Raw genomic sequence first — 15,531 nt, 5'->3', positions numbered from 1 at the left:
CTATGGTTTAATTTTCGACACAATTGTACTGTCGCAAAATATTTGTTTTTCTACCCAGACCTACACTGTGCAAATGCAGTCTTTTCTCAGAAATCTCCTCTGTCAAGGTTGTGTGTATATGTGTCCTGTCTTTTAGTTGTGCAAGTGTGTCTATGTGGTTTTCTTTTACTCTGTGCATGCAGTATGCAGGCTGTGTCAGCTCCAGGTGGGGCGTTGACATGGCTGTAGGTAGCTGGCAGGTGGCAGAACAGTGCCGCACCTGCACCAGGCAGAGAGAGAGAGAGAGAGAGAGAAAAAGAGAGAGAGAAAGCGCAGCCTCGTTCCTCCGCGCCCTGGAAACTATGCATACTGTGCACTCCTGAACCTCTCCGGCTAACAAGCTGCTTTACCAACTACAAATCACATTGAGGCTATATAGATGAGTTTTAAAGCTGCGCTTGGGAGCCCTTGGTGAGTATTGCAGAGAGTGTGGAGAGCTGGTAAAATGAGGATGAATGTGTTTTGTTATGCAGAGTGTGAAACCCAGCTAAAGACCTTGCACCATATATTTGTCTTTTAATTATTTCTTCTGTTTAAGCTTGTCATGCAATGTTTGCTCATTATAGAGAAACATTAAAAGCTTTACAAATAGCCTGAAAGTAGATGTGTGTTTGTGTATGAGGGGAGCGTAACGAAAGGAAGACGCACATGTATAGCAGCTAACTGTGGTCTCAAGTTCCTGAGAGATTGAGGTGGGCTTCTGAACACACATAAACACTGAGCTTTCCTTCTCTCTCTCTTTTTCACTCTAACAAACCACACGCATGAGCTCTGGTTAATCCAATCTCAGCCTCCTCATCTTCCTGCAGCCTTTCTCAAAGTCCCTTACTCCACACTCTCTCTTTTCCAAAACATTATCTCTTATTTTACCCCTTTCCATTCCAACACAACACACAATTCCTCCATCAGTCTCTCTTCTCATTCCCCTGTGGTGTTTTGTTTTCCTTTACCTCCTGCATGTTTTTAACCATTTTTTCTTCACCAGTATTGGACCAACAAACACACCTAATTTTTTGCTTCTTTTCATTCTACAGGGAAGAACTACGGTCAGACAGAACTACAGGGAAATTAAAAATCCAATCCTTTAAATGGAAAGCGTGAATATCAATTTGGTAAAGGCTGAAATTAAAAATTATTTAAAAAACAAAACAAAACAAAAAAAACCCTGACAAAATACAGATACACAGATATTGTAATTCTGGCTAATACAAAAGCAGTTTACTTTCATTTTGTGCATTATGAAAAGTAGTATTAAAATAGTATACTATTCAAAATAAATAATAAAAAAGCGCTAAAAATGTAACTAATTTTAAATGCTAAAAATAATGTACAGAATAGAAAAAAAAAAATTTGAGATTACATTTATGGTGTTATATTGTGTATTTAAAAACTAAAAGCTAGATGAGGGCAAAATTACTTAAAGTAAAAATGCAGGAAATGAGCAGACATGTAATATAAATTCTATAGCACTTAAACATATCTAATAGACTGTAAAACATTTTTTAATGGCTGTAAATTCTTTATTGTAGTACATTTTATGGGAAAATACTATTTTAGTCTTTCTACTTCAAAATTTAATGTTTAATTCATTGTGTTACTGAATAGAAGGATGATTCTAAATATTTCGTTGCATCTAAAAAAATTTTTTTCACCATTTTCCAGTGTAGTAACTAAGTGTATATAGTGTATGTTCCTATTTTAAATGTATATATGCAATAATTTGTTTTTTGTATTATACATTATGAGTTTTGATTACGTTTTAATGGCAAAATTTCAAGCATTGCAATTTTTACACAAAGCCATACAAAATCCAAATGTATAATTCATAAAATCATCCAAATAAATTCTATGTGTACTGGCCAAAATATTTGCACTGATACATCCCTATCTTTAACCCTCCAAAATTCACAGCTGGTGGAGAAACATCTCTATGCATGAAGTCAGTTATTGATTAAGTTCTGCACTCAAGCTCATAAAAGAAAGTAGCTTCAAGACAGAGCGGCAACCCCACAGCATCTGCTTTAATAAGAGAACGCCTGGGTAATTGATGGAAGATTGACTGAATTACTAACTAGCACAGGCAGCTAATAAATAGCACCAATCTCAATATGAGAGACAAAGAGGTGAATGAAATTCAATCTGTTAACCTCTTCATATATGTCAGGGCTAGAATATACTGCATGCTCCAAAATGCAGATGAATGGGTGTCATTTACAAGAGGGCACTTCTTCTCCCTGCTCTTTTGCAACTGTAGTAAAGTGATAGACTTTACTGTCATCTTGTTTTACAAAGCAACAATGACCTAAACACTGTGTCAACACGTCTCCAGGATGTCCTTATTTCTTTGGAGGTGGGGATATAAAGAATGGCATTATGAGGGAAAGGGCGACCTAATGTGTTCCATTGCAGCTGGTTAGATAAAACCTCTGCAGAATATCAACGAAAGCAGCAAATGTGGCGTGCATTCAAAAGAGCAGATTAATCTTCCAATGCCGGGGTACACTGTAATTGAAAATGCCTACAGGGGGCCATCTATGCTCATATATAATGTGCTACAAAATATAGGGTTATCCTCATAGAATCCATCAGAATCAGAGTTCAGTGATGGTTATGGGTAATGTACGGGGAATACTGCTTTTTCTTTTTTTTGGTTCATTCTAGTTTGTGCTTTGAATATTTATCAGTGTTTGTCTGCCATTGTTTTGCTAACCATGGCTTTCTGATTGCAGGTTGATGGAGACCTAATGGAATAAATGCCTGACTTCTCGAGGGAAAAAAAAGCAGGGTGTGTTTGTGTAGGGGAAGACATTTGCTCGCGGACAAGACAGCAACTTCTGCTAAAGGTCTACTCTCACCTCTAATCAGCCTAACTCCTCTTGACAGCGAGATAACAATATCCACAACCCGAGCGGATCTACAGGGGCAAGATTTCACGCAAAGCAATCCCTTCATGAAATGCCAACGGCGGTATCTATGGTTACTGTTCTGGGGAAGATGGTTTTTGCGGGCCACCCCGTTTGCCCTTTTTCAGTCAGGGTTCATTGCAGAAGCTGCCATGCCTGGTACGCTCCATAACCCTTCTTTGCTGTGGCCTTTGACCTCTGGTCACTAAGATTCAGGGAGTGCAACTATCTTTGACATTTATACCCATGTTCCCTTTCTTGTCTCATTTCCACTCATTGTATTCCCCTTTTTACCCATGGGAAATGAGTAAAATCTCTCCTCAAGTGTGCTCTTTTGAATGCCATACCAACTGTTGTTACACCACATTATGCAACGCATCTGTCGTTTAGTCACAAAGCAATACGTTGTAAAGGTTTTAGAGGCTTAGATTTCCGTGTGATTGTGTGAGACAAGCTACCATAATGCGAATGACCTTGAGATGTCCTTTAGCATCACAGTGAGGCAGGTCAGTTAATTGGCTAATGGGCAGGAGAGAAAACACTACTGTGTTTGCAATAGTGCGAGCAAAGACTCGCCTGCTACTGCTGTCTTTTCCTGGGGTGCAAAATGTAGATCAGAGAAATGTGCAGTTTGTGCACAGTCTCGAGAGAGCCTGCCACTCAAATCCGAACGTCTGTATGAATACCAAAACACACAGGCAGAGAGAGAGAGAGAGAGAGAGAGAGAGAGAGAGGAGGGGAGCCAGGAGAAGGATTGAAACAAAGAAAGTAGGATGGAGGATGAGGGAGGTCGGAAGCTAGAATGATAGGGGATAAGAGCCAGCTTGAAAGAAATGGGCGGTAATACGCTTCTTTTACCTTTCTCTATTTTATCTTGTGATCAACTCTAACCAACAATCGCTGTTTGTGATCGATTCTCAGGCTATTATATATATATATATATATATATATATATATATATATATATATATATATATATATATATATATATATATAAAATATGCAATATGTATCTGGAGAGGCATCTGTCAGTGTGCCAGGACGAGTGGTGTGTTGTGTTGGTAAGCAGGTTGTGTGTGCTGTGTATATTTGGCTGATTATCGTCTGTCTGTGCGTGGCACTTTGAATTTGCGCCAGAGGAATTATTATGCTTGCGCTTGTGAAGCCTGCTCGCTCCCTCTCTCCTTCTTGCTCTCTGCTCAGCTTTCTGCAAGGAAAATGAGGATGAATCAAACTGAGAAATCACTGTGGACGCCTATTAAAATTTAAACCTGAACATTTTGTTGCTATTCATGTATATTTAGCTTTGACATAATAAAAGGCCTCTTTGCGAAAGGATATTATTAAGATTATATCAGATTATTATTCATAATCTTACCTAAACCTTATTAATACATTAGATAAGATCTTTTTTTTATGTAAAGGGCATTCAGTTTTCCCCCAGTTTGTATTTCAGCTGATGCTCTTTTAAATGTCAGGCGACATATCGGATAATCTGGCTATGTTTCATTCATCAGTGTATTTTTAGATATTTCTGTTAAAAATTATTTAGAACAATAAAAAAAGACACTAATATTGTCATTCATAACAATTACTGAATTATAGTAAGATCAATAAAGTTAATGCTAATAATATAGCATTTGCTATCTGTCTTTTGAAACACTTTTCTCCTAAGCCATTTTTGAGAAGCAATAGACTTTTGCTGGAAACAACTGAGAAGTTAAAGAGATCTCATTTACGATATATCTTTCCTATGGGTAGTTTTTATCTGAACATCTTACAGATCAATTTTAATTGAAGCTCAGAATTTACAAGCACAATTTCTACGTTTTTTTTTTTTCCGTAGATTTACTTGCTTCTCATTTGAACACTAAGGGTAAAATTCTCCCAGAAGTGATGTGATCACAAATATGGAATGTGATGAAAGCTCACATTAGCTACTGAAATCTTCTCTGAGTTATTTAAGTCTGAATGCGAGACTTGTCTAATAAGCGCATTCTGACTTCACCTGTCAGTGCGCTCTATCCTCCCTAGAGCTGGATGTTCAGTTACCTCAGTAACTCTCAAGGCATTTTCTCTAATCAGTTGGCAGAGTGAGACTCATTCAGTAATTACATTCAGAGGTTACATTTGTGTTCTAAATCTGTCAGAGCCGTTGAAAACGATTAAGTATTAGGATACTTTTTCAAATCGGAATGAATTGCATAGCAAATAGATTACAGAGTACTGTTTACTCTTTTAGCGATACCATGTCGAAATAGCGGTGAGAGCATAAAGACTTGATCTGTCATGGATTCTAATTTTAAAACTATACCACAAAGGCTACACTTGCCAATAATGTTATTTAGCAAATGTATAAAAGTCTATTCTGTTGTCATTTATTCTTTTAATGTAGTGTGCTAATACCAATGAATCACAAGTGAATCCTTATGTGGTAGTGCTATCTATGATTGTAGAAACGACATCTTAGGATTGTCATGTCTAGGCCGTATTTCTTGCATCCCAGGTTATCTGATCTAATGTCAATAATTTGTTGTGTCTTTGTGAGCGGAGGAGTTTATTTACTGCTACTATAATTAGTTATATACTACAATAACTTTTATCATTGGCGCTTCCTGCAATTCCTTGAATATTAAACAAAATATTTAATAATTTTTATTGACATTTTCTTGCATCAAAAAAAATGAGAAAGGTATTCAGTCCACGCATCTTCTAATCAAGACAAAAAGTTTTCAAAACTGAATTATTATGTCTTTACACTGTAAAGCAATACTGAAAGTACCTTGTACCTGCAATATTGAAACTGATACCTGCACAATGAACCATGTTTAAAACTCACTCAGGTGGAAGCTCTACGGCGCCACCATCTGAGGGCTCATCGCAAAAGCACTCTGAGGCAGTCGGTCAGATGGATGCTGCTGTTCTCCTGCAGTGGGAACCGTGAGGGATGGATGCAGTGGTGTCACACGCTTGCAAAGCCCTAGAGTCTTTGTGGCCAGAGGGGGGCAACCTGAGCCTCTACTCTAACTCTCAGAAAAATTAAGTGCCCCACTTTGACACTCAGCTGTCATGTGTAGTCACGCAGTGTGGAAAGGGGTGCAAACTCTTCCACCCAGCCATCACACATCCTGGGGCACTTTTCCCACCCCTGCTGCCCAGATTTCACCATCTCGGCAGCTCGTCTCCCGCTCTCTCTTTCTCTCTCGGTTGTCCACCTGCGCCCTCATCCACCCCTTTTTAATATTCAGTCCAGCTTTAGCCTTATTAGCATTGATATGCAACCTTGGAGTCGGACAACAAAGGAGAAAGCCCTAAAGCAGAGTAGTGAGGCTGCTTGGAGGAGGGAGTGAAATTATGAGGAAAGATAGAGGTGAAGTAGAGGTAGGGAGGAAAGGATGCGAGGTGAAAGAAGAAGAGAGGCTGTGTCTACGTGGCCATAGTTCTGTGTAATGGCTGTTAAGATCGCGTGTAGCTGGGACGTCAGCACTGCGGAGGAGGAGGAGAAATGTATAGGCCTATGTGGAAGCTCTTTCCCCTTAACTTCCTCCCTCCCTCCCTCCCTCCCTCCCACACCTTATTTCCTCTCTCACTATAAGCATCGTGGACAAGCCCCCTCACTGCCCCAATGTGTTTTCTGCCTTGCGAAAACAGTGTTTCTACCTTGCTCGCACAAAAGAAAGGGAGGCAGGAGGTAAGGCAGAGATTCACTGTTGGGAATCGCTCTCTTTTCAATTAGCATTTTGATTGCATGTTAAAGCCCACTCACAAACAGTCAAACATTTGCCTGAAAAATGAATAATGCTGCCCACATTTAAATTTAAACGTGTGCTCAGATGGGGGATTTGACAGTCACTGCAAGTTAGTAAATATATATATCTGTGCTGCCTGTGCCGATCGAAACGATGCAATTATGTCTTCCACCTTTATGTGTTGTTCTAACGCAGGCCTAAGATTTTTCTTACCCAGCTCCATTTGTAAGCTTTGCTACTTCCCTTTCTCTCTCTCTCTCTTCATTTCTCTCTCTTGGGGAGAGTTGGTTCCTGGCAGGCACAGTCTCCCACTAGCCTGGTGACAGCCGGGGGAGGCAGTCTCTGAGCCCTTAGTCAACAATGGACACATACACTCACACAACACACACACAGCGCAGCATGTTTAGTGCAGCCTGCCCTACCTCTATTAGAGAAGATGGGCAAACACAGGCAGTGATCTCCAGACGTGCCTGAACACTAACTACACTATGCACGGAAACACACCCTCACACACTGCCTAATAGATTGCACACGAACACAAGAGGTCACTCCCACTCATTCTCATTTACAAACTTACACTCTGGCATGTATGCTAGTACACAGTTACACAACCTTCTACGTATGCATTGTCTTCTACCTAAATGTAAATTTTGTACAAATTTTAAAGGCTTTGTTTTGGAAATCATAAAGAAATATGAGACAATCGTCACATTAATCATTTGAATTATACGGTTGTATCCTTTTGACAGATCAACTCGGAGCGGAGAGCGTTAAAATAAGGGTAAAAATGGAAGATGAGAGCAAAAAAAGGTGAGCATTAAGATTCAACACTGCCTCAACATCGTAAATGAGGTTTAAACCGCAGCATCTAAGAACCTGCTACACCTGTCCTTTCTCTCCTCTCATCTCCTCTCCACTCTTTTCCTCAGCCTTGTTCTCAAATAAAGCTCCTCTCATCCTAAGATAAAGGGGAGGAGTAGCATGCAGAATTGAAAAACAGGAGAACGGATAGAGAGAGACAGAGAGAGACTCCAATGCTGCCACTGCAGCTGCAGGCAGTGAGACACAGCAAGGGCAAACACACACTCGCGCACTCACACACACACACACACACACACGCTTGTCTGCACAAAACCACCGCAGCATCCTTACCATCTTAAACCCGTTCCACTCCATTTGTAAGTCGGCGGGGAGAGTTCTCGCCTATAGCCGTGCTAATGTCTCCTCACTTGGAGATCTCTCTCGGTCTCTCCTCTCTCTCTCTGTATGTGTCTCAGCGGTGGTGAGGCAGCGTGCGGCCAGCGGGAGAGAGAGTGGGCATTCCTCCTCCGAGTGAGGCTGCTTGTGAATGCACGGGCTTCGGCATGAGCTGAACGCTGCAGCCCCACTCCCTGCCCCCTCCTCATTGGTGAGGTCAGAGCAGCCCCCTCCTCCTCACTTCTCTCACTGGCTGCCTCAGCTGTCCGTCATCTGCGCTACTCTGGAAAATTAACACTTTCGCTCTGGCAGCCTTGCAGACGGAGGCACAGGCGCTTCGGCTAGCAGAAGCCCTTTCAGAAGCAGCACAGGCAATCAATCGCAACCGAGGTCTCAGCTTGAGTTAGAGCGGACTGATTGCACCTACAGGCATTATGGTAATAGGGTGCCTGCGCAGCACTGCTAATTAATGCAAGTTAAAAGCATGCAATGATTGCAGAGTATGTTTAAGCTTTTATAGTACTATATATTATGTATATATAGGGATAATGTACAGTTAGATGGTCAGTATTGCAGACCATTTGTTTTGAAATGATGACCTGCCGACTTTACATTATCTCTTTTATTGCGGGGCTAAATAAATTACCAAATAGGCTAAATAAATAATTTAAATTGAACACTGAATTTAATATAAATTATTTAGTTTGATGAGGCAGAACATCAACATTAACATGGTAGGAAATGTGTATATATATATATATATATATATATATATATATATATATATATATATATATATATATATATATAGTCACACATAGGTATATATAAATACATATATAAATACACACATTTTTAATATATAAATTAAGCATAAATGTATAATTATTTATGTATATTTGCACACATTCAGTGTATTGCTATCAAAAACTGCAAAAAGTGGTCAACATATTAGTTTGACTCAACAGAGTTAAGCAATTAAGACTGTGCTGCGTTAAATGTGAGACGAAATCTGTTTAATTACATATACCACATTTGTTATCTACTGAGTATCAGCTTGGAGAAGACACAGGTTACTGTGCACACACCTGCTCTTTGTACAAACCACAACTGCACGCGCGCGCGCACACACACACACACACACACACACACCCCTATAAGCAAAACGAGCTCCTAAAATAATCTCTCGATACTAATATTCTGTCTTCATCCCTATTGCCGCCGTTTATGTGATTAAGAGAAAGAAAAAGAGCGAAGTTTGTGAAATTAGGAGTATTACAAGGGATGAAGGGATTATTCTTAAGGCTGCGCGTGACGGTGTTTCAGTGATTTTCAGTACAGTGTAACGTAATTCTTTTTCAAATGCGAGCACATTACTCACCATGACCATTCTCGTGTCCGGAGGTGAACGGGGAAAAAGAAAAAGCTCGTTATTTTATTCAAAACCACGGTCAAAAAAATTTAACGTTGCGCTTCTGAGCCTTCCCGAAAGTCTTGGCGGAGGTGTCGCGTGGACCCAAGGACAGTCTGATGCAGACAGGTCGGTTGAGAGGTGGAGAGATGGAGTCGGAAACTTACAGCTTCGATCGGAGACTGCCTACTTATTCGTTTATGAAGGAGAAAGTATCCAAAATAAAACAATAAAAACAAAAAAGATCGGTTCCCTCAGTCACTCTGTGGAGCTAGTAGTGCGAGCGTCCCTTTTTCCTTCACACCATTTATGGAACGTAGAGTCAGCCTGGAGTGAGATCTGATTGGCTGAGCGGGGACAGACAGGGGGTGGCGCGCGCTGCTCTTGAGAAGACGGTTGGAGAGGGTGAGGCGCGAGAGTCAGTGGGGAGCGAGCGTCGTGCCTTTGGGGAAATAGCGTCTCTGATTGACATCTAATTTGACCTTCGCTTGCAAGTGGGAGACAGGTACAAGTAAAACGTTTTGGCTTTAAGTGTAGTCTGTCAAAAGCAAACTGTACCTGTGATGACTAGGTTAATAGATTGGGATTCATTTACGATTTGGAACCTCGGGAAACGCCAGCACAAATATAGTGTATTTTACCTCGAACGGTATCAGTGTGTGAATTATGCAATGACTTTCAAAGGGAATATTTGTTCAATTAATTAATTTTTTTTTATTGTTTTGCAACTCGAAAATTACATTAGGTTGTCACAAACGTTAGGAAATATTTGTGATATTAACATTTCTATAACGACAACTTGCTGCTGCTTTAAGTAAAGTTTTATATATATATATATATATATATATATATATATATATATATATATATATATATATATATATATACCTCTTCTTATTAATCCAAGAATTATATTAAGTATACAAATAAAATGACACATTCTGTTTGTGCATCAAGCAAAAAGAACAAATACAAATAAAACAATTTACACAAGTTATGGTTATTTTTGAGAACTTAGGAGTTTTCTATCATTTGCAAAACAATGTGCACTCTTATTGACTTTATTTAGGAACAGTATTTATGGTAATAATAATCACTAATAACTTTAATATTATTACATATGAAATGTAATGTATCTTGATGTCAAATTAATTAAATGTCAAATTACTTTAAAAAAGTGTCTTGTTATTGCTTCCCAATGTCAAATCAGTGTAGAACATCAGTAATGGCAGCACAAGCTAATTAATATTCATGAGTTTATCTAATCATAAAGTGACGTAACAAGCATACCCCCACCCCACATTCTAAAAGTCCTTCCTGAACATACTACATTCAGTTGCATGATGTGAGAAGGACAGTCTTGTAAAATAATGCCATTATTTCTTTTCTTTCATTGTCTCTTTTCTAAATATTATTGCAAACTGTTCCGACATTCTGTTGTTCGCAGCTGCACGCGCACTGAATCAATAATTAACCGCGAGACCAGCCGCTCCCACCCCTGACAAAACCCATTTCACATCTCCACCGGTGAGGGCTGCCCGAGAGCGACTGCTCGCCGAATGAAGGGATTTCAGATCTTGTTTTATTTACCAAGATATGGAATTCATCACGGGCAAAAACACATTTCCTGCTTGCACCCATTTACTCCACATATACAATCCTAATGTTACACATTCAATGGGTCTTTGGGGAGTTTTGTGTGAATGCATTTTGCTCTCAGGTTTGTTGCGGGGAAATAATGGGGGTGTCATTTTAATATGGTGTGGGTCTTTGTGCTGCTGTACTGGTACAAAAGAACAAATCACAGGACTGCAATAGGCAAGGAAACGGCTGTGGTCTTATCGTCTCCGCACCTGCACTTCTAAAAACCACAGCGGAGGTCCCTCACGGTGAGCTACTGACTTGACAAGAACCACTTTTGGCATGAGAGTCCAGCAGAGCCATAAAAAATGAAAGACATTTCTCACTGGATGGCCAGGCCTCACTCTTAGGGACACAGTACTTGAGCACTCGACCCTAGAAAACCCAAACGTTAAGTAGACTATTTATATTCCCCTGTTCTTTTAGAATGTGCTTGGCTCTGTAGCGCTATGTTTTAGTAGCTTTTTGCTGATTAGGTTAAAATAAACGCATCTGACTAAATCAAATGTGTCTTTATTATTAGTATTAATTCAATGTGGTTACAAAATATTTGTTAATGAAATACAATTTTTATAAAAATAGTTTATGTAATTATATCTAAATATACACATTTACATATAAAATTATTAAAATAAATATTATATAAGTAAATTGTGTTTATCTTAAAGTGTAACCATGCAAACAGGTTTTCTGTGCTGTAGGTTTGGGGTTTGGATGGGGGTAAAAAAATATCATTTGCTCAGAATAAAAGTAATAGAAGACTATGTAAAGTTCCCACAATTCACAAAAACGGACGTTTTCACACGATAGTAGAAAAACATTTAAAAATGCTCAGTCCATATTACAAAACACATCATAAACTAGATATTGTGTTTTGCTTCCCGTTTTACTCACTGAACCATGTGGCACCATGTGAGTTATGGAAGGCATTACCTTTCATCTTCCTCACAACAAGACATTAATTCAGGTCCCTCCCACCAACAGAGAGAGAGATAGAAAAAAAACTGCCTGTCGTTTCATTCATATGCAGGCTTGATTCAATTATACACAGGACCTCTCATCACAGCACAGGCAAACTTGAGTCAGTCCATTAACCTCTGTGTGAGTTCACCAATCTAAAGTCTAGCAACCACTGATGGGAACCATCACTGAGCTCTTCACCACCTCCAAACTGAACGAGAATGAGCAGTGGCGCTCTCCACCTTTATCTACCTTCTGATACCACCAACTATTCGTCAAACGGCACGTGGTAGGAGGAAATGTGTGCTTTGACTTCACAGGCGCCTATTTTTGCTTTCATACTGTGTGTTTATGCAGAGCGACAGAGAAATGGTTGGGTAGTGGAATACTACTTTCTCTACTATGTCCAATCATTAGGCATTTTAGATATATATGTGTGTGTGAGAGACATATTCATGTGGGTGGTCAATGCCAAGGTCTCTGCACTCTCATTTGAATGTAAACAAAGTGCCGAGTGCCTCTATGCAGATGTATTTACATGTTGTATGTTCAGTGGAGTGGATTTATTGCATATAGATTGAACGTTTTGCTCTCTTATTCCCTTGAGTTTTTTCAATCTGTCTTTTCAGGCAAGAATGGCAGAAAAGATCAGCTCCTGGCATTGGTAAGTAAGAAAAAAGAATATATAACAAAAAAATAGATAACAGTCACATTATTTAATATTTAGCACGGCCAAGATTTTTACCAACATGCTTTTGTTACGAATCAAAGAGACATTAAGAAATCCTAAATAAAGTACAGTAATGATTAATACAATGATAGTTATTTTTCTGTCTCTGTCTTGAAATCTTAGTCTGAAAGACTAAATGTCAGCTTCTGGTCTTTATAGCAGCTGAGGCTGTAGACAGAAGAGGAGACAAGGCCAATTTGGAAGGTTCAATTTGTATTTTAATATATTAAAATGCCACAGATTACTAAACACATAAGCATTAGCCAAATCAGAAATATCTGTTATTTTTTATAAAAAATACAGCAGCTATCATACTATTCCTAACTTACTCTGTGGTTGAAAATCAGATTTTTTTTTTGCTATCATTATGCAGTATTTAGGTAGTTGACGTGACACTTAGCAGTGTCGTGCATTTTAACATTTTGCCAATCCCAACTAAAACTGTTTTGATATTGTTGTACATTTACACGTGCGTTTTTATTTGACCCCACTATGCGAAATATTTGTTTTTAACACAAGACTGCTTAAGAATCAAAGACTAGTGGGAAAATGAGCAGTCATAACATCTAAAAAGGCACACTTACCCTTATACATATGTATAAATATGAACCTAAAATCCTGTTAATTAAACAAAAATATCCATGTTATTTGTCAGCTACCCATTTGCAGCATCCTCTATGATTTCTCCGTGTGAGAGAGTGTTTTGAATCGAGGCCGTGTACACCAGCAGTAGACGTGAAGGCTGAGGGAACGCGTCCAGTATGACTCAGAGGCTGCGTGTGACCCTCTGTCTCTCTGTTCACTCCTGGGCTGGGTGGGGACAGATGGAGGGAGGGGTCTTAGGGATTAGACTGGCATGAGGTCTGTGGTGGGAGGTTTGGCCAAGAATACATGGAGGTTTTGAGTGGGAGGATGTGACCTCAGGGATCTTTACTATTGCAGAAAAGTGTATGTGTGTGTCGGTACACATAAATGACTTTCATTTAGTCATCATGCGTTGGATAAGCCTCTCGGAAAAAAATGAACAGCAGGTAATAGCAGTCAAACTAAGATAACATCATTTTATATAAGATGCCGTTATTTGTCCTCCAACCCACATGCATTTTATGTCAGCCATTTTGCCAAATGGGCTTTTTATGCAGGTATTGTCGAGCTAAAGGATGGCTGTTCTGACCACCAGCGGAGGGGTTTTATAACAGGCCAGCTAATGTAAATCACATCATTTATCGGCTGTCAAAAAGCCATTAAAAGTGAAGCAGCATGTGAATTGAGTAACGAGCTAAAAGCAACGAGGCTAATTGATTTATTTTCATTCTGTAAAATGGTGTTTTATATGCTCAGCTAACTAATTGACACTGAAAATATTATTATTATTTATTTTTTACATTTTTTTTTCGTGAATGTGTTCAGTATACAGTAGTTAAATTGGATTGTAATATTTGATTGACTGTCATAGTGCAGTTTTTTTTTTATTTTTTTTTACAGAGAACACATTTTCTTGGAAAAGAAAATATTTATGTATAAATTTCAAAACACTTTGTGACTTTGGTTTTTTCTTACAATTTGTCTAGAATGTCTGTTCTCTTTTTCAAAACTGAGTTTGGGCATGTGTGTGATTTTGATGCAGTCAGAGGTTTGGTCAAAGCCTTTGCTAGCTGAGCATGTAAAATGTCACTTTAGTTATTGTTCACTCAAACACTAAGAGACACATGCACACATTCGGTATAGCAACCTCTCTCTTTCTCCCTCTCTCTCTTTCTCTGCCTGTGCTCCTTTGTTTCTGGAGTACCTCTGATCCTCTGCGGCCGCTTAGCTCCAATTAGAGCATCCCACCAGCCTGGCCTCTAACACAAATACACACACACACACACACACACACACAAATGCTTTGCCCCAGCCTCCTCTCACACTGCCTCATTTCAGCCCTCAATCTGACTAATTACTCTGAACCTTGCTTGCCCCATCTCTCGCTGCTTCCAAACACACACATACACCACCTGACTCCTTCCGTCAGCCATAACCACAAATCCAAGTGCTCCTCTTTGTCAAATATTTCAAACCTGCAGTCCCCTTGGATGAGTGTGTTACCCGTGCTCCATCAGTATCCCGTCAATGTTATCGATTTCCAAGAATGCATCCTACACATTCACTTCACATTCACTCCTGCTTCCAGCACGAGCACCAGGCATCTATTCTGAGAGTTTAACATGTTAAAACATGCAACAGACATGGTGATAATTGTTTCAACTGAGTAAAATCTTCCAGTGAGATGGAACATTTATTTTGTCTCAATTTTCACCCTGAATAATAACAGGTTTATTTAAAGACACTGAAGTGTAGATCCCCTGCAAGCTGTCAGCTCAAGTGTGTTAAAAATTGCACATCTCATTTGGAGCCTTGTTTTAAAATGTTACAAAATTCTCTAAAGGCACTTCACTTTGTCCTGTTATTCACAAGCAGATTAGGAAAACTCAAATACATTCAAAACACTGCATGTTTAATTTCAGTTAGTATTTTCCAGCAAAATACTTTGATAAAACAAAGGTTCAGTAGGCCTGTTTTTATTGAAATATTGAATGGAATATAAAATTAGAAAAAAAACTTAAAAAAAAGATATATCCCAGAAATATTGTATCTATAAAATTTTGATTTGTTGAAGGACAAATATAGTAATTTTTTTTCTCCTTACATCAAATTCTTTCTCTTATTTGACATATTCCGATTGTCACAATTCTCATTCGCCTTGGGAGTAAGGGGTGAAGTTTTTTCCCTCTGAAGCAAATATCTCTCTCTGTCAGAGGACATGAGTATCACCCAGTCCAATTCCTGTTCCTGTCACCTTCTCAAAGGAGAACCTCGACACCACATCAACTTTTTTGGCGGCTTCACCGCCAGGCAGCA

General features: G+C 39.1%; 1 protein-coding gene across 10 annotated transcripts in view; it reads right to left on the bottom strand.

The window, feature by feature from the left end:
* elavl4 (ELAV like neuron-specific RNA binding protein 4) overlaps positions 1–15,531 on the bottom strand; it is a 74,009-nt gene that overhangs the window by 48,683 nt on the left and 9,795 nt on the right. The window contains exon 1 of one of the 10 annotated variants that reach the window (XM_043247156.1): positions 9,270–9,618. The exons of 7 other annotated variants lie outside the window; for them this stretch is intronic. In XM_043247156.1, coding sequence (XP_043103091.1) covers positions 9,270–9,278 — 9 coding nt within the window. In that variant the 5' untranslated portion in view covers positions 9,279–9,618. Of the gene's footprint in view, positions 1–7,843; positions 8,045–9,269; positions 9,619–15,531 lie in introns of those variants that run through there. 2 more of the 10 variants (XM_043247153.1, XM_043247152.1) reach the window with 2 other exon arrangements.

This window comes from Puntigrus tetrazona, chromosome 8, assembly GCF_018831695.1.
Source record: "Puntigrus tetrazona isolate hp1 chromosome 8, ASM1883169v1, whole genome shotgun sequence".
NCBI classification, from domain to species: Eukaryota; Metazoa; Chordata; class Actinopteri; order Cypriniformes; family Cyprinidae; genus Puntigrus; species Puntigrus tetrazona.
The sequence above is the reverse complement of the archived record's forward strand: the minus strand, read 5'-3'. Positions and strand labels throughout refer to the sequence as shown.